Source organism: Podarcis filfolensis (genome assembly GCF_964270895.1).
Source record: "Podarcis filfolensis genome assembly, chromosome: 17".
In the NCBI taxonomy this organism is placed as follows: domain Eukaryota; kingdom Metazoa; phylum Chordata; class Lepidosauria; order Squamata; family Lacertidae; genus Podarcis; species Podarcis filfolensis.
This window is the reverse complement of record NC_139621.1, coordinates 9,526,283-9,551,545: the sequence shown is the minus strand read 5'-3', so window position 1 is coordinate 9,551,545 and position 25,263 is coordinate 9,526,283. Positions and strand designations below refer to the sequence as shown.

Genomic DNA, 25,263 nt, shown 5'->3' with positions numbered 1-25,263 from the left:
CGGTGCAATTGCATAGAATACAGTATACACATTTCAGTAGCACAATTTTTATAACTTAGTAATAGGACTTGGGAGTCTTTTTCCTAGTGCAGATATCCAGGCCTTACTTATGGGGTGCATTTCTAATAAACTAGATTGCACATGCAGGAGAGAGCATTTAATGGGTGAAACACAACACCTCCCAGATCCATGGATGTGTTTTATTAGCATGTATGTTGTGGCTCCATCATAAACGGAAGTTTAATGAGCCAAGACACAGAAAATATCTACATCCGCATGTTCCATGCATATGTATGACTTTTGCATGTGTGTCATGTTATGGCATGTCGTACACCGTGCAGATGCCATGCCTATGAACATCATCTGCGTATGGGTCCACCGGATATGTATGAGCAGGGAGTTCGAACTTAAGTGACCCGAACCTACAATTCACTCCATTACTTCACCAAACCGAACCAAAATTTATCCTGCCTGTTGGGACCTAAATTGGCTTTTGGACCAAAGGAAGAAGCGAGATATCAGAAAAGCCTTCCAGCAGCACAAAATTCCTCGTCTAGTAGGCAGAGAGGCTATTTTAATTTTCCTAGTGTATTGTTATTGCTTTCTTTCTGATAAAAGTATGCTTTAGATACTATAGCTACAAGTTGACCTGGATTGCGGGAAAGTAGCTGGGTTGATAATCCCACTTTTTGGGAAGGGCTTAGACACATGGCCTTCTGGAAACACTGTATTCCTCACTTCTACACAGTACAGTGGTACCTTGGTTCTCATAAGCCTTTGTACTCAAACAGCTTGGAGCCCAAACACTGCAAAGTGTTCCAGTTTGCGAACTTTTTTGGGAAGTCAAGCGTGCTCCGTTTTCAGTGTTATGCTTCCAATTTGAGTGCCAAAACTTCAGTTTTGAGTGCCACACTTCCATTTTGGGTGCCATGCTTCCGTTTTGAGTGTTATGCTGAGCTCTGTCTGTTTTTGCTATTAATTTTGTGTTTTTGTTTTTGCGGCTCTTTTTAGTGTGTTACTGTGTGGAACCCAACTCAGCTACTGATTGATTGACAGTGTGACCGCAGTACATTGTTTACTGCTTTCATTTTATGGATCAGTGGTCTCGTTAGATAGTAAAATTCATGTTAATTTGCTGTTTTAGGAGTTGTTTTTAAAAGTCTGGAACGGATCAATCCATTTTGCATTATTTTCTATGGGAAAGCATGCCTTGGTTTTGGAACGCTTTGGTTTTGGAACGGACTTCCGGAACGGGTTATGTTTGAGAACCAAGGTACCGCTGTAATTCCATTTGGTGGTTTCTCTCTACCTGAATTGTCGGAATGTACCTGCATTAGCTGATGGGGTTAAAAGGGAAATTCACCACAGACATCTCTAAGAAAGAGGAGAAGGAATCACCAGATTCTAAACCTGGGTATGGCAGCTTACATTAGACCTTCCAGGACAGAAACTGAACTAGCCTACTAGCAACCCAAGGTCATTTTGCTCTCCATGGGAGAAGCCAAACGGAACAATTACAGAGCACTCAGTGGCACCATAGAACATGCCTGGAAGCCAAAACCCACTCCTTTAAATTCATCACAACTTCAACCAAAAGCGAGGCAGGGCTTTGGGATACAAGAATCTCCTTGAACTTTGAGCAGTCCGTTTATCCTGAGGAGTTCTCCCAGCCCCTGCCACACTTTAGGACCAAAATAGACAATACAGTGGTACCTTGGGTTACATATGCTTCAGGTTACAGACTCCACTAACCCAGAAATATTACCTTGGGTTAAGAACTTTGCTTCAGGATGAGAATAGAAATCGTGCTCTGGCAGCGGGAGGCCCCATTAGCTAAAGTGGTGCTTCAGGTTAAGAACAGTTTCAGGTTAAGAACGGACCTCCAGAACAAATTAAGTACTTAACCCGAGGTACCACTGTATGTAAAACTATCATATCACCCGTAGCATGACATAGCATGCGTGTGTTTGTATGTGCATGGTTAACCCAGCCCCACTTCCACCATCCTGACAAAAAAAAAATTCCTTCCCTGCTGTAAAGGTGCTATTTGCTCCAGGAAGAGAAGCTGCCATTGATGCCTGTGCAAAACAGCAAGGCGGGGAGGGGGTTGTTGGGGCTAGGCACATTCAGTGCAATACACAGGTGTACCCTCTACTCCAAGTTGGTTCTTCTCAGACACAGCCCAGAATCCTTTGGGCTCCCATCCCAGCAAGAAGTGGACACAGAGTATGGCCAAGGTGGGTGGGTGGAGAAAAGAAATATGAAGAACTCACCCACAACCTGAAGGACATGGAATGTGGAGAGGCAACAGAAGGTAGGATGGTCCAAGATACTGTTCAAAATACTCAGTTTCCTGTTCTCCGACACCAAAGTGGCAACTAACCTCTCTCTCTATATATAGATTTTAAAATCCATTGTTTCTAGGCTCCGGTTACAATATCGATATATCTAAACCTATGGCCTTTTTGGTTTCGAAGCAACCCTTCAAGGTGACAGAGAGGCACATGAGTGCAACAGAAATGTCTTCTGCTCAGATGATAAGGGAGCAACAGGAGATTATTACCGGTTCAGCCTCATGGAGATGGGCAACAGAATAGTTCAGGAAGTCTACCTCCCAATCGCAGCAATTTCCTTCTCCAAGAAACGAAGGAAACACCCATAACAGTCCTCTGGGGAAGCAAGGCTAGAAAAATCTCTGTTCCCTGCTGCACTCAAAATGTTTTTAAGTCCAAAGGGCACAGCTGCTCACCCGCTCTACCACAAGCTTCCTCCACAAGCCCTGATATGATTCTAGTATCCAAACCACCTTTCCTACTGGGTCAAAAAAAAAAGTAAAGGTAACCTGTAACCCTGACAGTTAAGTCCAGTCGAAGACAATTCTGGGGTTGCAGCGTTCATCTTGCTTTACAGGCTTTACAGGAGCCGACGTTTGTCCTCAGACAGTTTTTTCCGGGTCATGTGGCTAGCATGACTAAGCAGCTTCTGGCACAATGGAACACCGAAAACACAGCAGTGCTTGGAAACACCGTTTACCTTCCCGCCGGAGCAGTACCTATTTATCTACTTGCACTGGTGTGCTTTCAAACTGCTAGGTTGGCAGGAGCTGGGACCGAGCAACGGGAGCTCACCCCGTTGCAGGGATTCGAACCGCTGACCTTCTGATCGGCAAGCCCAAGAGGCTCAGTGGTTTAGACCACAGCGCCACCCACATCCTGGGTCAAATATGCAGAGTCTATGCCCAAATCCATCATGATGAGCACCGCCACCTAATACAAGCCTCTGTGCGTTTCTCCTTGCCACTGCTCTTTCCCCACCTGTGCCAGTTGGATGCAGCAGGCTGAATTATTTTAAAAACACAGCCACTTCCTGCAGCAAGTGCTCTAATCTTGCTATTTAGCATAAGATGCACAACACAACTTCTACTGCTTGGTGGGCAACATGAAGAGCTCAAGACCCAGGTTAAGTTCCACCTCAGCTATGAACTTCCCTGTGTTATCAAAGCCTGGGCATTTCCAGTGTTTGAAACTCCCATTGTTCTAGGTGCGTTTTGCGACGGGATTTCATTAGCGCGAGTAGTTTCTGAGCTCTGGGCGCAGTACTGCGCCTAAGATTTCAGATTAAAAACACAGTGTGGAAGGAAAGGAGGACCTTTTTCTGCCTCCCCACTTCCAGCTACTCTCTGAAGACTGGAGAAGACACCTTCTTAAGAATATTAGGGGAAGGTGAGAAGGGGAAGGACTAGACCATGGGAAAAGTGAACATAATATTTTAGCTGCAGTTCATTCATTTTCAGCTTTGTATTCTCATTATAAAAGAGCCTGCCTAAACATTCCGTTGTGTGCCCATAACCTAGGTTTAAAGTGCCATTTAGCTCCTAGCTTTCGTATCTCAGTTTCCCTCCCAGTTTCCCTCTCAGCTCTCAAGCTGTTAGCTGGGACTACCAGCCATCCTAGAGCGTTAGGAAGATAAACAACTTCAGAGATTTGGGGACAGTATGAAGCTGAATAAATATGTGATGAGTAGGTACCACATAATGAGTCTCAAATGACATCACTTTGAAAAAGAAGTGAACAGTTCCCTCACACATGATTCATTTTCCTGCTTGGGCATGAAGATAAATCTGTGTTAATCCATGCACGCTGCCACACATGAAAGTCACATCGAAAGCAGACATATACACCATCATCACACCCAGCAGGTGTACACAGGGTGTTTTTTGATGCCATGTGGGAAAAATATCACATGTGAAGCAGCAGATAACAAAAAAATCCATGAAAAACATGGGAGAAAACATACATGTGATGCAGATCTGGAGTTCAGATGCAACCAGGCATTCAACGCCAAATCACGGGGAATGGGGGGTTAACAGCCTTGAGGCTTTATTTCAGTTTGCCTAAGACTTTTCAAATCCAAACGGGCTAAGGGGCTGCTTAGGGATTGCTGCAGACCTTCAGGTGGCCCTCATAATCTGTCCCTCCCCATCTTACCTACAAATTGAAAAAAAGGAAATGGGGTACAGTGGTACCTCGGGTTACATATGCTTCAGGTTACAGACTCTGCTAACCCAGAAATAGTACCTTGGGTTAAGAACTTTGCTTCAGGATGAGAACAGAAATTGTGCTCTGGTGGCGCAGCGGCAGCAGGAGGCGCCATTAGCTAATGCGGTGTTTCAGGTTAAGAACAGTTTCAGATATAGAACGGACCTCCAGAACGAATCAAGTACTTAACCCGAGGTACCACTGTATATGAGAATTCATGGATCGCGATTCCCAAAACAATGTACAAAAAGAATTTCCTGTTTCTTACAGGACCTGCCCCACACAAAAGGAATCTGGGCGCTCATCTGTCCCAACCCTGCCTTGAGGAACACAATACAACTGGCAAATGGCACACATTGGTACTTAGGAAGATGGCACTTCCTCTGTTTACACCTGATGGAAATGTGGCTGCCCTCTAGATCCAGCAGAACCTCAAGCTATATCAACAACCGTCCCTTTACTGAATACTGAGATGTGGCTATTTCTGGAGTGGAGCGGCAGGGTCAGTAAAACTACTAGGGGAAAACGCAGCTCGGCACAAAGAGGCCCACTCACAGTGGAAGTGCCTGGCCTCACCACCCCCAATCCTAGCAGTTTTCAGGTGAGCATCACTGGAGCACACAGACCGCTTCTAACCATCTGGTAGACCAGATGCCCTGTAATCTTTTCCAATTCAGCATAGCAACAATCTGAAAGAGACTCATAACTTGGTCCCTTCCTGCCTTGAAGAACTCAGCATGAGGTAGCCACTGAATGGTACTGTTCCTGTCTGCCTCGTTATTAAGACCCAAATGTAAGGCATGGGCTCAAGAGAAGGAGGGAGTCCAGGAGGAAATCCAGGAGCCCCCCAAGGTGCACTGATCCACAGTATATTAAGGAAGTGCACAGAGCAGTACCAGAACATGGCCCAAGCCCAACGGGTCAGCTTTACAGAAGGCAATCTCTTAAGGAACAGCCAGTGAGATTGTGCTAAAGGGACACTGGAAGGTGGCAGAGGATTCAACCACACATCTTCGCCTTGTGTTTACTTAGAGACTAGCCACACCTGTGGACACTCAGCTCTAACATACAGGCAAATGATGAGCCTGGGTATCTGAGTCCTAGGTTTCCCCCAAGCATAGGGCGGCAGCTGCCAGGGACCGGGTGAGGAGAAGAACAACCTGAACTCTCAGCCCTCCAGCAGAGGAGAGGGGAAGGTGTCTCACCTGAATCGCTGAGTCTGGTGGTGCAAAGGTCCCGTGTACCGTCGAGCTGTGGTCTGGTACAGATGCGTGAGCAAAGCTTGTCCTGTCTTCTGGCTGGGGTTGTTGGCAAACTTGACTGTGATGGGTTCGCTGGCGCCCAGGGGCTTCTGCCCGTTCAGCCCCTTGATGGCCTCCTCAGCTTCTATCCTCTTGTCGAAGCGGATGAAACCGACTCCTCTAGAGACACCTGGAAGAGCAGGAGTCAGAATGGCATGGGTGTTGTATGAATGCTAGCGAGGGCACCTGCTGAGTTGATAATGCAGGGCTACAGTATGGTACAGTCAACCCTCGGTTGTCGAACGTAATCCGTTCCAGAAGCCCGTTTGGCTTCCGAAATGTTCAACAACCGAGGCACGGCTTCCAATTGGTTGCAAGAGCTTCCTACACTCAAGCAGAAGCTGCGTTGGACATTCAGCTTCCGAAAAACATTCGAAAACCGGAGCATTTACTTCTGGGTTTTTGGCCAAAACGTTCCAAAACAGAGCTGTTTGGGAATTGAGGTTTGACTGTATCTCTCATCTGAAGACAAACACTTCTTGCATTTTTTTCCCTAGCACCTTGCATTCTTTGTAACATCTGTTTAATTTTCCTTTTTAGTTCCCCTGAATGTTTGAAACACATACAATATATAAAAGACTGGATAGCCACCATTGGATAAATCAGACAACTTTCGATTAAGCTTTAAATATCTTGTCTAAGTACCCCAAAATAATCTTGGTAGTTTCGGAAGTATCATCCCCCAACAAATATTGCATTATAGACTCCTTGCAAGCCAATATTTTGAGCTGTATGGGAGTCACTAGGAGATCTCTGTGAAGAGTGTCAAGAAAAGGACAGTCCAAAATTATGTGGTGTATTGTATCTGGTGTTTTCTTACTACAGGAACAGAATCTGTTATGGCAAGGGATTTTTTGAAACCTTCCAAACAAACAAATGAGGAGAATGCAAGTGCTTCTAAGAGGTGATATGGGGCCTGGCACCCACACAGTCTCAGCCTGAAGTCCTTCCCATAAGTAGTAGGGATCGGTGTAGCTACTCAGTGGAGCAGGAGCACCTGACATATGTAGAAAGCCATGATTTCTTACTTATTGCTTGACATGTTCTAGGGTTGAGCTCTGCACTCCCAGACACACAGCGGCATCATGGAAAAGATGGGACAAAGAAATGGAGAAATAATCCCTACTAGGATGGAGAGTTTACCAGAAATGTGGCACAGTTTGAGCTTGCAAAGAGTTAGAAAGGTGCTGATTCTGGGGTGTCCTAAGTGCTTTAGAAACGGAAAAAAGCAGGTGGAATTCTTACAGAATTTGACATTATTTGTACCTCCACATACTTGGGGTGACAGGAGAGTCTCTCCTCCCCATTTCCCTTCCCTAGTTACATAGCAATCACACTCTGATTTCCCTCTCAGTGTGCTCTCCATTATGGATGATCCTCTGGGTCCAGGTCTACTAGGAATGTCTCCTATCGCATCTCCATTGAAGTGGTTGGAGCCGCGAGAAAAGGAAAACCCGGCAGGAGTGGCGGAATGGAGCAGGAAGAGGATCAAGAAGCAAACAAAGAAAAAAATGCCTTCCAATATGGCATTCCCGCCTCTTCTCCTTTGCCGTGCCTAGAGCAGCCACCAAAAACATCCTACCAAAAGAGGTGGAAATGGGGATAAAGGGGTTGTCCCTGCCCCAGGTATATTCTCCAAATAAAAGGTTACTTCCTGCCAGTGGTGAGATGGGCTGTGACAACCCACACAGAATCACATTTCTCCCCTACAGGAGAATGGACAATATTTCTATTTTTTAAAAAATGTATGCATGCCATAATCACTCTAAAAGACAGTCTGTGCAGCCTATGCCTGTACTTACTTCAGAGGAGGATCCTAATAGGTGTCCTCTTTTTTAAAACCTGCTCCATCTGTGTATGGCTGCTTCGTAAGACCTTTTAAGGACTCTGCTGATGAAGCAGATCTATCTAGCCCAGTATCCTTCTTCCAAAACTAGCCACCAAGTGCTTCCAGGAACTACACTGTTCTCTACTGTTGTCTCCACCACAGCAACTTATATTAGAGTCACGACTAATGGTTTTTGGTAGACTTTTTCCAGTCCCCCTTTTAAAGCCATCTAAAAGCTAGTGGTCCTTCTGGCGACAGAAGGCAGCCCTGTTTAGGGATGTTTTTAATGTTTAATGCTGTATTGTGTTTTTAATATTCGGTTGGGAGCCGCCCAGAGTAGCTGGGGAAACCCACAGATGGATGGGGTATAAATAATTATTATTACTGTATTTTTGGCTCCATAAGATGCACCTGACCATAAGATGCACCTAGTTTTTAGAGGGGGAGTGCAAGAAAAAAAAATTATTTAAAGGGAGCGCTGAGCAGAGTCTGTATGCATCCCAGGCTCTGCTCAGCACTCCTTTTCACGAGCCACATGGAGCGTGTTTGCAGCTCTTGGGGGCTTTTCCCCAAGGAGGAAAACGCTAGGTGCACACGCTAGGTGCGGCTCTTTAAAGAGCACGTGGCTCCTGCTGGCTTTTGTGGGAGGTGGGGGAAGGGACAGAGGGCAGCCCCTCAGTCTCTTCCCCCACCTCGCGGAAAAGCCAGCAAGAGCCGCGCTCCCTTTAAAGAGCAAGCAGAGCCTGCGTGCAGCTCTTTGGGGCTTTTCCCGCCTGCATTCACTCCGTAACACCCACACACATTTCCCCTTACTTTTTAGGAGGGGAAAAGTGTGTCTTATGGAGGGGAAAATGCGTCTTATGGAGCAAAAAATATGTTGTTGTTGTTGTTAATTATTATTATTAGTACATGTCCTTGGGTTTGCATCTGTGCTTGGAAGGCCAATTCCATATACACCTCCCGTCCTCCCACCTTGCTATAATGGAGACAAACGCTATGGAGGGGTAATAGTGTACTCTTTTCTCATTTTAAGACTGGCACATATTGATTTTTTGAAAGGAACACGCAACTATGGAGTTTAACTGTACGGGCATGTGTCCCATTCCACACATTGGAAAATAAGGACACCCAAATTTGTTGCTGTGTGTACACTCAACAAGAAACTGCAGCCAATTTTGGCTCTCCGCTGAGCCTATCTGTATAACACATGAGCTTTTAATCCCCCCCCCTTTTTTCATGACTGCACTCACACTTTCCATTTTTTAGTGTTACGTGCAAAAACGTCATGTGCAAAACCCTTCAGTCCAAGCCATTCTTGCTACCTGTGACATTATCACAGAATTCGAGGCACTGAGCAATAAGGAAAGTGAGTGTCCAGACTCAATCCAGGCCCCAGATTACAATTAATTTAGCCCTGGGAAATGCAAAGTGGTAATACAATGGAACCTTGGTTCTCAAACAGCTTAGTTGACAAACAAATTGGCTCCCAAATGCCGAAAACCCAGAAGTAAGTGTTCCAGTTTTTGTAAGTCGGACGTCCGTTGAGGCTTCCACTTGAGTGAAGGAAGCTCCTGCAGCCAATCGGAAGCCACGCCTTGGTTTTCGAATGGTTTCGGGAGTCGAACGGACTCCTGGAAGAGATTAAGTTCGAGAACCAAGGTTCCACTGTATAGACAAGAGTGTTTCTGGGCATTTGCAGAATCCGGGTGGAACTCCACTGATCCTCAACATGAGAATCAACCTTTGTTTGCCTGTGTGGACAAGGCCTGAGCCCATGTACCAAGTGCGATAGAAAGGATATGCACATCAGAGCGCAAGCCCATGCAAAGGCACATGATGTCCTACAATGATAGCATTATAGGCACATGCCCAATTAGGCACAACCCTTCCTGCTCCGATTGAAGGACCCCCAAGGACTATGATAAATCCTCTCCTCGCTCTGCTGAAGTCCCTTTGCCAATCTTTTTCCACCAGTGGCACTGGTGCCAGGGTACCTATGCGCTTCTTAATACCTGTGACCTGATCAACAAGGATGCGGGAGGTGATGATGCGCCCATACTGCGAGAACAGCTGCTCCATCTCTTTCTGGCTCATCGTCTTGGGTAGGCCGCTCACATAGAGATTGGCATCACGGATGGAGGCTGAGCTAGGCCGGGCGTAGGACACCTGGTGGCAGAGAGGGCAGAATTACAAACACTCTCGAGAAAGAGCTTTCTGTTTCCACCTCCCACTTCAACCCCAGCAGCTCCCACTTTCTTCCAGGGGAGCCAAGGATTCCGCCTTTATTCCTCCCCTGCCTACCTTCGCATCCATCTTCCATCCTCTTCCTCTGTAAGCAACCTGAGACAGGAACCTCTCTTTTCACAGTGCCATGCATATTAACTGTGTGGTAATAGTAATAAGAGGGACGCGGGTGGCACTGTGGTCTAAACCACAGAGCCTAGGGCTTGCCGATCAGAAGGTCGGCGGTTTGAATACCCGCAACGGGGGAGAGCTCCTGTTGTTCGGTCCCCGCTCCTGCCAACCTAGAGTTCGAAAGCACGTCAAAGTGCAAGTAGATAAATAGGTACCACTCCAGTGGGAAGGTAAATGGCGTTTCCATGCATTGCTCTGGTTCGCCAGAAGCGGCTTAGTCATGCTGCCACATGACCCAGAAGCTGTCTGTGGACAAATGCCAGCTCCCTCAGCCTATAGAGCGAGATGAGCGCCGCAACCCCAGAGTCATCCGCTACTGGACCTAACTGTCAGGGGTACCTTTACCTTTAACAATAATAATTAACAATACTAACAATATTGCCACCCAGACTCTGCCTTTACACCCCTTCATAGACTCTGGCCTCCTTCCATCATTTGCACGGATTCGTTGAGATCAGGGTTTCCCCAAACTTGGGTCTCCAGTTGTTTTCAAACTACAGTTCCCATCATCCCTGACCACGAGTCCTGTTAGCTAGGGACAATGGGAGTTATAGTCCAAAAACAGCTGGAGACTCAAGTATGGGAAACCCTGATTAGATGTATGGCTTAGGGCTCATCCAGACATCCTTTCATGCCACTTTTCCAGGCACAGGTCCAGGTTTTAAAGCTCTGTGTCCGAGCAGTTTGTTTGTCCCAGCGCTTTCCCTGGGAACACCAATGTCTTACTGCAAACGTCAATCTGCAAAAAAAAACCCCTGTTTGCCCCGATTCAGTGGTAAAATGTGAGTTCTCCCAGGGAAAGTGCCTGGAACAACAAAAAGGATGTCTGGATGACCCCTTATTCTGTGCTGAAGGCCCTGAGTGGGTGAATGTCAGACTTCAGGGACTTGGCTTCCTCCCCACCGCACCCCATCAGTAGATAAACAGAACAAAGTGAAAGGAGTCTCTTACCAGTTAGAATTTTTAATAATCATAGCGAAAGAACAAAGAATCCATTCCTCAGAATGAAAGTGCTCCCAATTAAGGGTTCCACCCACTTCCTCCCATGTCACTTCTGCGCCTTGCAACCTGATCCCGCAGCCACTGTGCTTTCTGAGCAGCCACCTTATCTGCTCTCCTTGACCTTGAGCTGAGCAGATGGGTGCTTTCCAGCAAAAGAAAGTCTGTTAACTCTCTCTCTCTCTCCCAGTTCTTCTTCTCCTAGCTCAGCGGTTCTCAACCTGTGGGTCCCCAGATATTGTTGGACTACAACTCCCATCATCCCTGAGCTCTGGCCTTGCTAGCTAGGGGTGATGGGAGTTGTAGTTCAACAACATCTGGGGACCCACAGGTTGAGAAAGGCTGTCCTAGCTGTTCATCACCCAGTTCTTCCCAACTTCTGCCTTTTGAACTATGCCCCTCTGCAAACCATTGTTCCAAATCTATACTGTCCCATGGCTGCTGGGAAGATTCAGGATCCTGTGCATGAAAGGAAAGAGGGTCCGTGCCCCTTCTGAACTCAGATATGCATTCCGGCCTTCCTTTCATGAGGGCACCTTGAGGGCAGCTTGCCCGCCCACCCAACTCTCCTCACCTTGATTGTTTTTGTCTGTAGTTTGAGCCCATTCAACGTGTTGATTGCTTTATCAGCATCGTTGGAGTCAACATAATTGACAAAGCCGTAGCCTAAGCTCTGCCCTGGTGGGGAAGAAGGGAAAGAGGTTACAGTGGAGGAGCTGCCAAGGAAGGAAGGAAGAGATGCAGAAATGGAGAAGGGAGGTTTCTTTCAAACCAAATGGGGAGGGAATAATTAACGCGAAGGTAGCATTTTCAAAAGAGCTGAAACAAAAGCTTAAAGCTCTTCAAGTCTGATGCAATTTTAACATCTGAATATAAAGGTTAAAATTGGAATATAAGGGTTGTTTCAGTGGGTTCAGAACTATCCTGTGAATGCTGCAGTATATCATTTTGTGCCCCTCACTCCTTCAGCTCCTGCCTGCGTTGCTCAGAATACAAAGTGTGGCCTATCGAGTTATTTTGGGGGCCACAAAAGACACGATGCAGGAGAGCTGTGGACCATCTCCAGATGGTTTGGGGTTTTTTGGTTCCTTATTGAAAAGCAGATGTGGGGGTGGCAAATTTGACCACAGCAGAGATAGGGGGTAAGTCGTGCCTAACCCTTCCCCCCACAAAAAAGCTGTCCCTCACACACGTGTGTTTTTCTCAAGCAAGGGAGAAGATAGGGGGATCCGAAATCTATATCCTGCAGGTGAGGAAGCAGCTTGGTGGGAGCAAATTTTGATCAGAAAAATGGTCCACAAGTTAAACACTTTCTCCCCCACCCATGGCTTCTTTATTGTATTTACATATTTATTAATCTTACACCCTGTCCTTCCTCACAAAGGAGCTTAGGGTGACAAACACACAAGGGATCAAACAATTAAAGCATCTTAAGAACTATTCCAGTACAGAAACTGGATAGGATCTGCACTTTAAAAGTCTCGTTGGAAGAGGAGAGTTTTCAATCAAGCCATCGAAAATACAACAGATATGGTGCCTGTCTATTATATAATGTTGTCCAATCAAATTCACACAAGTACCGTGTGCATAGATGGGAAAGGCCTATAGCATCATGGTACAGCACCTCATTTGCAGTTTCTGACACCTCTGTATAGGGCTGGGAGACCTCTGCCTAAAAGCTTGGAAAGCTGCTGCCGATCAGTGCTGACACTACTGAATAGCTGGACCAGTAGTCTGGGGGTTCATTCAGACTTCCTTTTGCCCCAAGCATTCTAGGCAAAGGTTCAAGCACTTTGTTTCCCTCCCTCCCATGCTTTCCCCATGAAAACTCGCTCTTTACTGCTGAATCAGAACAAATGGCATTCCATGGAAAACCTGAATCGCTGTTTGCTCTGATTCAGCAGTAAAGAGCAGGTTTTTGCAAAGAAAGCCCCTAGAAATTGCGGGGCAAAAGGTTAAGTGTGGATAAGCCCTGACTTGGTAGAAGACAGCTTCTTATGTTCCGATGCGTAACAGCATTTTAGTAAAACCAAAAATATTCGGAGATTGGCTCTTCCACACCCTGTCTGTAGTTCAGTCTTGGGGCAGCATGGAATTTGTTCATTGGTTCTTTTCATCCACTTTAGTCGGATGTGGAAACTAATGGTCTAGAGCAGAGCTTCCCAAACTTTGGTCTCTCTCCAGCTGCTTTTGGACTACAACTCCCATCATCCCTAGCTAGCATTACCAGTGGTCAGGGATGATGAGAACTGTAGTCCAAAAACAGTTGGAGATGCAAGTTCGGAAAGCCCCTGGTCTAGGGGCACTGCACCCTAGAGGCGAATTCAGGAGGGCACTGCAACACACCTTATGTTTCAGCCAATGACACAACCATCCTCAACAACCTACGAACACCTACAAACTCAGGTCCCAGAGCCCTAGTAGGAGGGCCTCACATCATTATGTAACTGGGTGTCAGAAACATGACCATGGTCAGCATTTGCTAATAAACTCTCAAAGGAGTACTGTATTTTTCGCACCATAGGACGCACCGGACAATAGGACGCACCTTGTTTTAGAGGGGGGAGAACAAGAAAAAAACATTCTCCCCCTCTCTGCCCAGCGCCGGAGGCGAAGCGGCCGGAGGCGCTGCACAGAAAGGGGGAGAATTTTCCCCCTCTTGTTTTCCCGCTCTAAAACAAGGTGCCGTTCAAGGTGCGTTCAGGCAGCTACCTTGGAAGCCTGGAGAGCGAGAGGAGTCGGTGTGCACCGACCCCTCTCGCTCTCCAGGCTTCAGGTTCCTTTCGACCTGCTCTTTGGGGCTGTCGGGGGGAAGCCCACCACCAGCCCCAAAGAGCAGGTCAGGGAGCAGCGGAAAGGCTGCTGCCATAGTCGCGCGTCATCTCTCCAGCCGGGAGAGGGTCGCGGGGCTATGGCTTCTTTTGCCCCACGCGTGCTCTCCCGGCTGGAGAGGTGACGCGCGGCTATAGAGGCTCCAGCCATAGCCGCGCGTCACCTCTCCAGCCAGGAGAGGGTCGTAGGGGGCTTCTTTTGCCCCGCGCGCACTCTCCCGGCTGGAGAGGTGACACGCGGCTATAGAGGCTCCTGTCATAGCCGCGCGTCACCTCTCCAGCCGGGAGAGGGTCGCGGGGCTATGGCGTCTTCGCTCCATAGGACGCACACACATTTCCCCTTCATTTTTGGAGGGGAAAAAGTGTGTCCTATAGAGCGAAAAATACGGTATTTTTAAACAAACTGGTTTCAGCTCTAGCCTATGCCAAAGTAGCAACCCTTCCATCGGCTATTAGAATGAGAGTGATCTGGAAACTAGTCCCAGAATCCTGTTTTGGGCTAACAAGAGCACTAGACAACAAATTAACATTAAACAAAAGCACTACTAAAAATCAAGCTACTGATCAGAGGGAGCCTCATTTAATTTCAGCAAGGCACAAGACTCTTATTAATAGAAGCAGCAGCTCTTGATTAACAGTCCCTAGTCCAGAAGGCCCTAATAGAGAAACAAGCAGGGACTCAAAGAAAATGTGTTGGGTCTCTGGGCTGCTGCTGTTTAGACCTCCCACCTGTTCAGAGATTATGCAGGGGTTTGGGGGTGTGTGTGAGGAACGGCTCATTATTTCCTTGGTCACTTTTGTGAAAACACACAGTGCTAAGGTTTCCAAGCACAATTCAAAGTATTGGTGCTGACCTTTATAAAGCCCTAAACGGCCTCGTCCCAGTATACCTGAAGGAGCATCCCCACCCCCCATCGTTCAGTCCAGACAGTGAGGTCCACTTCCGAGGGTCTTCTGCTGGTTCCCTCGCTGCGATAAGTGAAGTTATAGGGAACCAGGCAGAGGGCCTTCTCGGTAGTGGCACCCGCCCTGTGGAACGCCCTCCCATCAGATGTCAAGGAGATAAAGTATTACACAACTTTCAGAAGACATCTGAAGGCAGCCCTGTATCGGGATGCTTTTAATGCTTGATGTTTTTATTATGTTTTTAGACAAGCTGTAAGCCACCAAGAGTGGCTGGGGAAACCCAGCAAGATGGGCAGGGTATAAACAATAAAATAATTATTAAGGGAATCATGCTTGTTTTTTTAAACCTCATTGCATGCATGCCCTGACTTTAATCTCCACTTCCAGGTTGCTATGAACCATCAGGGCAGATATAGTGAACCCACAGGCCAGAGCAAACTGTGCAGCCCTTTGAAGTGACTCACCAGCCCCCCCACTTGAACCCCCCCATCATGAGCTAGGATGAGAGGTTTATCCCACTCCACCCAGCCCAAAGTTGCAACGGGGCAATGTCCACACTGCAGCAGTGAGCTTGGTGAGGCTTAAAGCTTCTCCACCAAGCGCAGCACTATGCTGGGGAGGTATCTGCGTGTAAAATGGGGAGGGTGATCTGTGTTTCTGTATGTATGCGTGAGAGCATGTGTGTTGTATGCAGGGCCAGATTTAGGTTTGATGAGGCTCTCAGCTACTGAAGGTAATGGGGCCCTTTATATGTCCTGCTGTCCTTTGCTAACAACAAATTGCTGCTGGTTTTTTTGCGTTGAATACATGCTATATGGTAATTTATGGACCTAATAGGTATCTCAAGCCATTTGCACATGTTGCCATGCAACCCACCCGTGCAGAATGGAGGCACCCTATATATAGAAATAAGCAAACCAGTGATTATTTCAGGGAGCAGGCTAGCAGGTGGGGCCCAATACAGTGGTACCTCGGGTTACGAACGTAACTATTCTTAACCTGAGGTGCGCTTTCGCTAATGGGGCCTCCTGCTGCCGCCGTGCCACTGCCGCACGATTTCTGTTCTCAACCAGAGGTACTACTTCTGGGTGAGCGGAGTCTGTAACCTGAAGTGCCTGTAACCCAAGGTGTCTGTAACCTGAGGTACCACTGTACTTACATCATAGGAGCCTACACAACACAAAACGCTGTTGCTGTATGTAGGTTTTATTTTATTTGGTTTTTTTATCTTATATTTTGGAAATGTACATCCAGTTTTTCCCCCCTTTAAATTTTTTTGAGGACCCCAAGAGAGTGGGACCCTAAGCTAGAGCTTATTTAGATTATACGCAAATCCGGCACTGAGCTTGTGTGTGCTGAACCATATGATTGGTGTGTGGTTGTTAACCACATTGGAAATGACCCTCATCTGCGCCTGCTGCCATGCAGTCCTTGGAGGGCCCCAAAAAAAGGTTAGCCAGGCGGGTGGCGCTGTGGGTTAAACCACAGAGCCTAGGACTTGCCGATCAGAAGGTCGGTGGTTCGAATCCCCGCAATGGGATGAGCTCCCGTTGCTCGGTCCCTGCTCCTGCCAACCTAGCAGTTCGAAAGCACATCAAAGTGCAAGTAGATAAATAGGTACCACTCTGGCAGAAAGATAAACAGCATTTCCGTGTGCTGCTCTGGTTCGCCAGAAGCGGCTTAGTCATGCTGGCCACATGACCCGGAAGCTGTACACCGGCTCCCTCGGCCAATAAAGCGAGATGACTGCCGCAACCCCAGAGTCGTCCGTGACTGGACTTAATGGTCAGGGGTCTCTTTACCTTCCCCTCTCGGTTAGGGCCTCAAACAGGCCAACTGCTTCCCCACACCTTTTCTTTCCCCCAGCTGACATCCTCAGCATTGATGGAGGCTACAATGCAGGCTCAGTCCTCCTTGAGCTGCTACCTGGGGAGTCTATTGCGGAAGCAGGCAGAAAGTATTCTGTCTGTAGGTGGCCCTGTTCCACTGCCAAACTGACAGATACAGGACCACCCAGTTCAGCATTTGATTATGCTGATGACAATGACTAGCTGGGGGAATTCTCTGAAATGTTCCTCACATGCTGAAAAGGAAACCTACTCATCTGCTTAAATTCTGAAATTAAAACTGAGAGGTGGTTTGCCTTTTTGAAAAATGTGCTGCAGACTCTTCAGCCAAAACTTCCAAGTAATACTACATGCACATCGCCACCCCCACCCCTCCTCGCAGCTTTGCTTGCGTCATGTAATAAAAATTTAAAGTCTTATATATATAATAAATGTTCATAAATGTACCAACCAAGCGCGTACATAGATCAGCACAGGAAGACCAACCTGAAACCATTTTGACTCCCAAACTGACCAAATGTTTTCTCTGCAAGGAGGGAGGGGGTGAGGGAACCTTCCCATTGTCTCAGGAATTGGGTAATCACCATCTCAAAAGAATGGCCAGAATATCAGGAAAGACAATCAGATAAGACATTATCAGATAACCTGGCAGACAGGGAAAAACAGCATTCAAGTTTCTGTTGTAGACCGCCTTTTCTGTGGTATGATGTTTGTGGGGGGTGGTCTTCGGTTACACCCCTGCTGTGATGTATATATGATGTATGGAGGACTGGTCTTGAGCTCCAAGGAAGGCAATTTAAAATGTCTATATAAGGGCAGGCACACCTTTGTTCTGGGTCCTCTTCCTCTCCTGCGTGTGAGGGGAGCACCCTGTTGCAACAGCTTTAATAAAGATCAGGCTTACTAGCTGCTTTGCTTCTCAATATTCTCTGGTTGGCCTCTGTTATGTTCTCCTACCAAGCTAACCCACTTAAGGACTCTGTACGGGCTCTTGGATACCCCATAAGGGAAGAAGGGCAGATTTTGTTTACAACACTCACAACCAGGGCAATAGTTGAGTTTCAATCTGGGAGCCTCTCACAGATGGGACCACAGCTCACATCTTCTTTGCCTGACAGTTTTGCAGGCTGGAGCAGAGAGGAGCTGAGAACCCATCAGGTGCCCCCCACCTCTATTCTACACAGTGGCTTTAAGCTAAGAAAATGCGTGGGCTTGCAGCAAGCAGGCAAACCAGTATAAGGGTTTTAGTAGAAAAATGTGTAAGATCCGCTGACGTATAACAGAAAATGGAAATCGTAGCGTGACACTTTTTAATTCTCTAACAAGATTTTGTCAATTTTCTTTTTCGATTCGTTAATATTAAAATCAACAGTGCCATGAGCTTTGTGCTGCTGACTTCACAAAAGTTAAGACATCATAGCAAAAGTTGCACCTTCAGACACAGACCAAAGACGCCTTCAAACTGCAAAATCACCAAAATGTTACACTTGCAGAGGACAATCTCAAGAGTTATAAATTTTTATATATGAGATTAGACAAAATATGCCTCTGTGCTATAAATAATTCAGATTTCATTTGACGTTTTGCACAGCTCAAAAAACAATTAAAATAACATATCCAATTTGATAAATGTTATTAATAGAAACTCCAAGGTTTATCACTTTAACGAATGATACAGCAGCTTTAAGATACCCAGATTTCAGTGTCTGAATTAATGTTAACTGTAATTGTGGAAATTACATTTTGCCCTATTTGCCTAAGGGCAAAACGAGATATAGCTTGCATTTCCCAGCATCTTTTGATTGCCCAGGCTGAGAGCAGCTGCAGGGGCGATTAGGACTGTGGCAAGCGGAGGGAGGGAGGGTTTTTAATCCCTTCCCATGTCAATTCTCTTGATGCTAATTTCCCCCTCCCACCTGGAACCATCATTAGTTGTAGAAGAAAAATTAATAATAATAATAATAAAATTTATTTATACCCTGCCCTCCCTGGCCAGGGCCAGGCTCAGGGTGGCTAAAACCAAATATAAATTACAATAAAACGTAATAGAAAAAAATAACGGTTAATTAAAACACAGCTTAAAATACAGCTTAAAATGCAGCCTCATTTTAGTAGCAGCCCATAGATCAAGACCATAAAAGGAGGAAACATCAGATATTCACCCAAGCCAGCTATCCATGCTGGTCCTACATGGGCCAGCAAAAAAGCCAAGGGAAAATTTATATACCAAATCCCATATAAAGGGTCAGAGTGAGTCTAAGCCAAAGGCCAGGAAGAACAGTTCCGTCTTGCAGGCCCTGTGGAAAGATGTCAAATCCTGCAGGGCCCTAGTCTCTTGTGACAGAGCGTTCCACCAAGTCGGGGCCAGTGCTGAAAATGCCCTGGCTCTAGTTGAGACCAATCTAACCTCCTTGAGGCTTTGGACCTCCAAAGTGTTGTTATTTATGGTCCTTAAGGTCCTCCGCAGGGCATACCAGGAGAGGCGGTCCCGTAGGTACGAGGGTCCTAGATGCTTGTATATTAGTAGTTTGGGAGGGAGGGGGTGAGCAATTTACATCAGAGAAATGGAATCGAGGAGAAAAGGTTAAGTCCTCATTTCTTGCACCACAATCCCAATCCAAACTGTTATCCCCCAATGGCTGCTTATTTATTTGGGGGGGGAATAGAAAAAAAATTATAAACTACTTAATAAAAAAGAAATCTCCAAGCAGTGTATATAAAATAATATACAATATTTATTAACAATACACCGAGAAAGCAAATATTTTTAAAACAAGCATATGTAGCTATGTTTTACGTCTGAATAGGCTTGCTGAAATAAAAAAAAAAGTTTTTAGCATGTGTCTACAGCAGTATGGGGTGGGTGTCAACAGGAACTGAGTTCCAAAGTACAGTGGTACCTCAGGTTAAGTACTTAATTCGTTCCGGACGTCCGTTCTTAACCTGAAACTGTTCTTAACCTGAAGCACCACTTTAGCTAATGGGGCCTCCTGCTGCCGCCGCACCACTGGAGCACGATTTCTGTTCTTATCCTGAAGCAAAGTTCTTAACCTGAAGCACTATTTCTGGGTTAGCGGAGTCTGTAACCTAAAGTGTATGTAACCTGAAGCGTATGTAACCCAAGGTACCACTGTATTGGTGATGCCACACCAAAATATCAACTCCTCATGAATTTGAAACAACCATCTGGGCCCTTGGAAATGTGCAACTTCTGCAGATCAAAATGGTTAAGAAGGCACAAATGGTCTATAGTCCATGCCGTGGACTATGCTGAGATGGCAAAACTGACTGGAAAACTCAGAAACCAAGAGGATAAAGACTTTATAAGAGAATGGGGGGAAATTCTAAGTTATTTAAGAGACCACTGTAAGCAGATGGAAACATTAGCAGGATTTTGATTTCACTTGTAGTTTAACAATTACCATGGACAATATGGTTTGATATAAAAATCGGAGTAACTTGGCCCAGTAACAAATCAGTAGGCAGTGCAGATCTTTGAGCAGAAGTATAATTTTCTGGTTGGATCTCACCCCTACCAGCAATCATGCTGCAGCATTCTGAACTAGTCCAACCTTGAAATTACCAACACCTGGACTCCTGTGCCCAAATTATGCTTGTAGCAGTCGTGTTCAGCTGAAGCTGGTAAAAGATGCTCCTAGCCACTGAGGCCACCTGTGTCTCCAGTGGCAAAGGTGGATTCAGGAGCACAGCCAGGCTGCATATCTGCCCCTTCGGAAGGAATGCAACCCTGTCCAGGTCAGGCAAAGTTGACAAACATGGCAGCCGCTCACCCACAGAGCTCTGTCTTGCCCGGAGTCAGACTTTGTTTATTTCTCCTCATCCAGTGCACCACTGCAACCGGGCACTGATCCAGGGTCTGCACAGCCTATTCTGAGTCAGATGTGATGGGGAAACAGAGCTGAGTGTCCTCAGCACAGTGATGGCACCTTGCCCTAAATCTGCTAATGACCACTCTCCCAAGTGCTTCATTTAGATATTAAATAGCATTGGAAACAAAACAGTGTGGCTTTCAGGACGCCTTCTAAATCCGGCCCGCGGACAGTCCGGGAATCAGCGTGTTTTTACATGAGTAGAATGTGTCCCTTTATTTAAAATGCATCTCTGGGTTATTTGTGGGGCATAGGAATTCGTTCATTATTATTTTTTCCCCAAAATATAGTCCAGCCCCCCACAAGATGTGAGAGACAGTAGACCGGCCCCCTGCTGAAAAAATTTGCTGACCCTTGTCCAGTGCTACTCTCTAAAATGAACACTCAGAGGCAGGGAGCAGGACCACTGTAACACAATGCCCACAATATAAACCAACAGAGCCAGTCCAGGAGGATACCATGGTCACAATGGTATCAAAAAGCCACAGAGAAATTGAGAAAGAGAGAGAGAGAGCAAGGTCACACTCCCTTGTCCCACTGTCAATAAAGGTCATCCATCAGGGCGATCAATTTGTTCCCATGGCTAAATCTGAATCCTGATTTGAATGTGTCTGTACAGTCGTACCTTGGAAGTTGAACGGAATCCGTTCCGGAAGTCTGTTCGACTTCCAAAATGTTCAGAAACCAAAGCGCAGCTTCTGATTGGCTATAGGAAGCTCCTGCAGCCAATCGGAAGCCGCGGAAACCCCATCAGACGTTTGGCTCCCAGAAATAGTTCACAAACCGTAACAGTCACTTCCAGTTTACGGCATTTGGGAGCTAAAACATTCAAGAACTAAGCTGTTCGAAAACCAAGGTAAGACTGTATTATCCATGAATGCCTGAACTTGTTCCACCATAACCATCTACCAACTTCCCTAAATAAGGGGGGTTTGTGGCTGGTTGGTAGCTAGTTTGTCCAAACCAATGGGTCCAGTACTAGTTTATTTAGAACTGGCTGGACCACCGCCTTCTCCAAGGTGACAGGGACCATCCCAACATGCAGCAAAGCATTAACCACACCCTGGACCCAACCAGTCATAGCTCCACTGCTAGAGTTAGTATGCTAAGAGAAACCGGGATCAAGGGGGCAACATGGCTGGGCAGAGAGCTGAAAGCACCTGTAAGTGGAAGGTGATCCCACCACACATCGAGGCTTGACCATCGGAACCTGCCACAAATGCAGAGTTAAAGCAACTTTATCATCAAAATGTGCAGCCAGTTGGTCTCAAGCAGGTTCTTGAGGGACTCCAGTGCGAGTCAGCAGTTCCAAACTGCACAGAAGAGCTCCAGTGGTGAGCTGCTTGAGGCACAAAATGCATCTTCTTCAATGCCTTGTAGGCAAAATGATGCACAATAAGTGTTTGGTTGACCCTTCAAGGGAACTTCTGCACCGCTTGAACTCTAGACTTTGTCCAGCCTGTTTCATAGCCCACAGCTCCTCCAAATACCATACTGGGTTCTACAACACTGAAGAGGCTGTGTCTCATCTCACCGTTCCACAATAGAAACCAAGGTTTGGACAAGATCATCGGCCTTCTCTGCTGCCAAGTTCCCCAGGACATTCAGAAATCCATCAGTTTCCATCAGACTTCAGGGCAGACCCTCTGAATGGGAACTGCCATCACCAGTCCAAACTTTACCGGATGGTGGTCCGACCATGGCAATGATTTGCCCTGCACACACCCCAACTTCAGGCCACGCCTCGCATCACTCTGGGTAAAGTCTGTAAATTAAGAATTTGAGACAGCCCCATGGTGGTTGTGGAGGCCATGAAGTTCTGAGTTAGATCTATAGCAGCCTTTGTGTGGATGTTAAAGTCATCTAGGGCTTCCAACACCATGCTAGAGATCACTTTGGCCAACTCAGTCTGGGAGGCTGCTGGGCAGAATAAAAGTGGTTGGTACACCCCCAGTATGCTCCCCTGGCCCAATACCAGGTACCTGGTCCTCTAAGCCCACCTGAAGATCAATAGTTTTTTTGGTAAAGGGGATGGAAGTCCTATGGATGATGGTGACACACAGACCCAGATTCTCTGGTTTGGCTTAGTACTGTACTATGTCCCAAGTTAGCAGAGCTGAGTTGGTCAGACCCACCCAGCTCGCCCACCCAGGTCTCAATATGCACACCAAGTCGCCCCCTACAACCTCAATCAAATGGTGGTTAAGTATGGTCTTATTATGGAATTAAGTAGTAGCAATGCCAGGCCAGAGAATTCAGCCCATAAGCGACCAGGTACTTCTGGAAGCAGAGCAGCTGAGAAGCGAAGCATCTAGACCTCTGCCTCAGATGGTAGCCAACCCCTCTTTCCAAATAAACAGCTCCGCTTACCCACAATGACCAAAAATAAAACAGCACACAAATAATGTTGGGAAATGCTTCCAGGCATCTTCCATGGCAAGTTTCGTTTTGCCTCTAGAGCAACAGACAGCCATATTCTGACACTCAGTGGGCAAGAAGAATGCCCACCCCCATTGAAGAAGGTTGGTTTCTATTGAATGACGATGGTGTCTTCCTGCCATCGCGTAGGTTGCCTCTCAATGTCTTTATCACCGCCATGTGATAAAGGGTACATCCAAGTTCACAATCGAAACATTCCAACTAATTGGAACTAAACACACATTTCCCTGCTAACTTGCTTGTGACAAAGCTTGTACTTCGAGAATTTAAATCTGGAATCTACATTACAGTCCCCGAGGGGGGAAATGACTGGCATTCGCTATAAAATATGCCACCCAGTCCCTCTTTCTAGTTTTTGAGATTTATTTATTTTTAATTGAGAAAGTATCTTACTAAGTTTCTGGACTGCCCCTTTCAACTTGCTGCTGTTTCCAGCGAGACCACATTCATTCTGCATCCATGAAACGACTACAGGTCAGGAACAGACAATTTGCAGGCAGGGTATTTTGGGCTTGGGCGGAACAATCCAATGGGGCAAGGAAGGGATGAATTTGTGGTGCAAGAACCACTAAATTCAGAACTCTCTGGGCTCATGCCAGAAGGTGGCGGGGGGGGGGGCAGAGTTTTCTTCTGCCATCCTGCACTGCTCCACCCGTTTTTCCTCCCAGCGGTATCAATCTGAAGGCAAACTGGGGCATATCTACCGCTGGAGCACTGGTGGTTGCAGAAGAGCAATGCCACCACAGCAAGGCACCTCCCTCTCCAGCTGCAGAGAGCTCCACTATACCCTACTGTTCCTGGAACACCCCCCCAAGGGAACTTAGTTTTGCACCCTAAAAAGACAACCTCTTGCAATTCCAATGTACTTTCCATGCCATGCTGACCCTGTTGTATCTCAGCAATGCCTATCCATCTGTCAGTGTGCATGTGCTTCATTCCTTTAATGCTACAAACTCTCTGTCGATATTTCAGTTTTCTTTTATTAAACTTGATAATTTACTTAAGAGTTAGATTTTGCCTGGATTTCTAAGTATATACTACATCTTCTGAGTTATGTGGCCAGTCACACACTGACAAGGTGTTGCACAGAAGCTCAGTGCACCTGGATGAGTTTTGGACTAATACTAGCAAAGAACAGAACTTGACTTACGAGCCAAATAAATTGCAAACTGTGCTTAGCTTGGGCTTCCTTCTTGCTTTTATAGAACGTTGGTGGTGACACAACAGGGGACAGATTACATACTAAAACCACCTAGAAACAGTAAATAGAAGTTATCGCATCTGGATCTGAAAGGAGGAGAGAACGAAAACCCTGGATGTCAGCAGCCCAGAGGTGTGACAATCGCCCTCCTGGATTTGGCAATTAGATTAAACAGCGGTCTTGGGAGCATAGAGAACTAGATCAGGTCAGTGGGCTGGAACCAGATCTTCTGCAAACCCCATGAGCCATTTTGACAGGAGAATGAAGCTGCCCACCTGACAGTCACCTGATGCCACCATTATTTCAGGTGAAGCATTCCTGTTTGCTGAGACTCTGCCTGCTGCACAGTTTGATTTCAAACTGTGTGGGCATTTTGCTAGGCACAGACAATTAGCTGACCTTGGAAAGCCTGCAAACCCTGCTTTCGGCAAAGATCTTTATCTTTGCCTTCCCCGCACCTGATATCTTGTATGATGTCAGGTGGGGGACAGGTGGCCATGGCCTGGGGATAACAGCCTTGCAGGCTAAATTAGGATCCCCATCAGGCCTAACTAGAGTACAGGGTGTGCAAAGTTTAAGCTCAAATTTCTGCTTAATTTGAAATTCACTGAGTGGCCTTTGATAATCAACATGGCATATCTTCCTGCACAAAGGAGGCCACTGGGAGAAAGGTGTGCTACAAAAGTCCTGTTGGCTTCATTTGTTCCTTAACATCTGCAAAAGTAGAAGGCTTCCTCTCTGGAAATACAGTCAAACCTCGGTTGTCGAACATAATCCATTCCGGAAGCCTGTTTGGCATCCGAAATGTTCAAAAACTGAGGTGCAGCTTCCGATTGGTTGCAAGAGTTTCCTGCACTCAAGCAGAAGCCGCATCGGACATTCAGCTTCCGAAAAACGTTCGAAAACCAGTGCATTTACTTCCGGGTTTTCGGCGTTCGGGAGCCAAAACGTTCCAAAACGGAGGCGTTTGGGATCCGAGGTTTGACTGTATTTCACATGAAAGGGTAGCATGCAAATTAAATGGAAGTAAATAGTAACAATAAAATCAAGTAGCTAGTTCTGAGAACC

At 46.5% G+C, this 25,263-nt stretch overlaps 1 protein-coding gene across 7 annotated transcripts in view; it reads right to left on the bottom strand.

Annotated features, from left to right (window-relative positions):
* ELAVL3 (ELAV like RNA binding protein 3) overlaps positions 1–25,263 on the bottom strand; it is a 77,076-nt gene that overhangs the window by 5,935 nt on the left and 45,878 nt on the right. For all 7 annotated transcript variants that reach the window (XM_083593780.1, XM_083593777.1, XM_083593783.1 and 4 more), the window contains exons 3-5: positions 11,656–11,759; positions 9,680–9,833; positions 5,744–5,969 (exon numbers count right to left, since the gene is read on the bottom strand). In XM_083593780.1, the coding sequence (XP_083449906.1) occupies positions 5,744–5,969; positions 9,680–9,833; positions 11,656–11,759 (484 nt within the window). The remainder of the gene's footprint in view (positions 1–5,743; positions 5,970–9,679; positions 9,834–11,655; positions 11,760–25,263) is intronic.